The following is a 2,500-nucleotide window of genomic DNA, read 5'->3' as shown; positions in this document are numbered from 1 at the left end:
TTCTGTCTTCTGTTGAACACAGAAGAAGATATTTCGAAGAATGCTGAAAACCTGTGATTATTGATATCTATAGTAGGAAAAACAAATGCTGTGAAAGTCAATGGTTACAGGTTTACAACATTCTTCAACATAACATCTTTAGTGTTCAACAGATGAGAGAAACTCATAAAGGTTTAAAATAAGAAAAGGGGGAGTTGCATGAACTGACCCTTTAGTCAAGGCATTAATCTGTGCAAGTTAATCCACTGAAAAACACTGAAACTGTTTGTTTTGTTAACCTTTAATCAAAATCTCTCCATCTGCTTCTGCTCTGGAACAGCAGGCCTTCTCTGACTCTGATTGGGCAAAATCGTTAGTTTGCTGTTGGTGAAATATGAGATGCAGAGCTAGAATGAAAGCTCCGCCCCCTACTCAATATTCAGTTTCAGTTTTAAATATGTCATCATACTGAAATAAGTTTGCAGAGAGTGAAAGAAAGCCCCGCCCACCTACTCAATATTCAGTTTCAGTTTTAAATATGTCATCATACTGAAATAAGTTTGCTGTGAGTGAAAGAAAGCCCCGCCCACCTACTCAATATTCAGTTTCAGTTGTAAATATGTAATCTTACTGAAATAAGTTTGCTGTGAGTGAAAGAAAGCCCCGCCCACCTACTCAATATTCAGTTTCAGTTGTAAATATGTAATCTTACTGAAAAAGGTTACTGAGTGAAATATTAGAGGCGGGGCTAAACAGAAAACCCTGCCCCCAACTTAATATTCAGTTTCAGTTGTAAATACATCATACTGAAAATAAGTTAGCTCTGAGTGAAAGAAAGCCCCGCCCACCTACTCAGTATTTAGTGTGTTGTAAATACATCATCATACTGCAAGAAGTTTGCTGAGAGTGAAAGATGGGAGGCGGAGCTAAACAAAAAGCCTGTCCCCTACTCATTATTCCGTTTCAGTTGTAAATATGTTATCATACTGAAATAAGTTTCCTGTAAGTGGAAAAGCCCCGCCCACCTCCTCAATATTCAGTTTCAGTTGTAAACATGTAATCTTACTGAAAAAGGTTGCTGAGTGAAATATTAGAGGCGGGGCTAAACAGAAAGCCCCGCCCACCTCCTCAATATTCAGTTTCAGTTGTAAACATGTAATCCTACTGAAAAAGGTTGCTGAGTGAAATATTAGAGGCGGGGCTAAACAGAAAGCCCTGCCCCCTCCTCAATATTCAGTTCCAGTTGTAAACACATCATCACACTTTAGCACAGGACTTTAGGCACTTCCTGTGTGTTTATTCCCATATACAGCTGTGAGTTTCTCAGTGGTTCTGAGCTGTGCTTTGCTGTCTCCTGCAGGTATCTGAAGCGCTTTAAGGTGATGAAGCCCAAAGTGCTGCGCAGCTGGTGTCGACAGATTCTGAAAGGTCTGCATTTCTTACACACGCGCGCTCCTCCCATCATCCACCGAGACCTGAAGTGCGACAACATCTTCATCACGGGTCCCACCGGCAGCGTCAAGATCGGGGATCTGGGTCTGGCCACGCTCAAACGGGCATCCTTCGCCAAGAGCGTCATCGGTGAGACGGGCAAAGATACACACAGAAATACACCATACTGGGAAAATACACATGTAGATGTTGATGTGTGTCTGTTAGGGAGTTCTGAGTGGTTGCTATGGTGTTGCTAGGGTAACCTAGATGGATGCTACTCAGTTGCTTGATGATGGCAAAGCTGGTCATTTTAGGTCAGTTTTCTATATAGTTGCTATGCTGTTGCTAGGTGTTTTGCGTGGTTGCTAGGCAGATGCTAAGGTATTGTAGGTGGTTGTTATGCAGTTGCTAGGGCTTTCTGGGTAGTTGCTAGTTGGTTGCTAGGTAGATGCTATCCTGTTGCTAAGGTGTTTTGAGTGGTTGCTAGGCAGTTGCTGGGTTATTGTTGGTGGTTGCTATGCAGTTGCTCGGGTTTTCCGGGTAGTTGCTAGTTGGTTGCTAGGTAGTTGCTATCCTGTTGCTAAGGTGTTTTGAGTGGTTACTAGGCAGTTGCTAAGGATTTGTTGGTGGTTTATTTGCAGTTGCCAGGGTGTTCTAGATAGTTGCTAGGTAGTTGCTAAAGTGTTTTGGGTGGTTGCTAGGCAATTGCTAAGGTATTGTAGGTGGTTGCTATGCAGTTGCTAGAGTGTTCTGGGTAGTTGCTAGTTGGTTGATGCGTAGTTGCTTTTCTGTTGCTAAGTTGTTTTGGGTGGTTGCTAGGCAGTTGCTAAGGTATTGTAGGTGGTTGCTATGCAGTTGCCAGGGTGTTCTAGATAGTTGCTAGGTAGTTGCTATCTTGTTGCTAAGGTGTTTTGGGTGGTTGCTAGACAGTTGCTAAGGTATTGTAGGTGCTTGCTATGCAATTGCTAGGGTGTTCTGGGTAGTTGCTAGTTAGTTGCAAGGTAGTTGCTATCCTGTTGCTAAGGTGTTTTGGGTGGTTGCTAGGCAGTCGCTAAGGATTTGTAGGTGGTTGCTATGCAGTTGCTAA

The 2,500-nt window shown here is 42.9% G+C and overlaps 1 protein-coding gene across 1 annotated transcript in view; it reads left to right on the top strand.

Annotated features, from left to right (window-relative positions):
- LOC130233991 (serine/threonine-protein kinase WNK2-like) overlaps nucleotides 1-2,500 on the top strand; it is a 44,942-nt gene that overhangs the window by 10,426 nt on the left and 32,016 nt on the right. The window contains exon 5 of the mRNA XM_056464269.1: nucleotides 1,340-1,560. Within this exon, the coding sequence (XP_056320244.1) occupies nucleotides 1,340-1,560 (221 nt within the window). The remainder of the gene's footprint in view (nucleotides 1-1,339; nucleotides 1,561-2,500) is intronic.

Source organism: Danio aesculapii, chromosome 8 (genome assembly GCF_903798145.1).
Source record: "Danio aesculapii chromosome 8, fDanAes4.1, whole genome shotgun sequence".
Classification (NCBI taxonomy): domain Eukaryota; kingdom Metazoa; phylum Chordata; class Actinopteri; order Cypriniformes; family Danionidae; genus Danio; species Danio aesculapii.
This window is presented reverse-complemented; position numbering and strand designations above follow the sequence as displayed.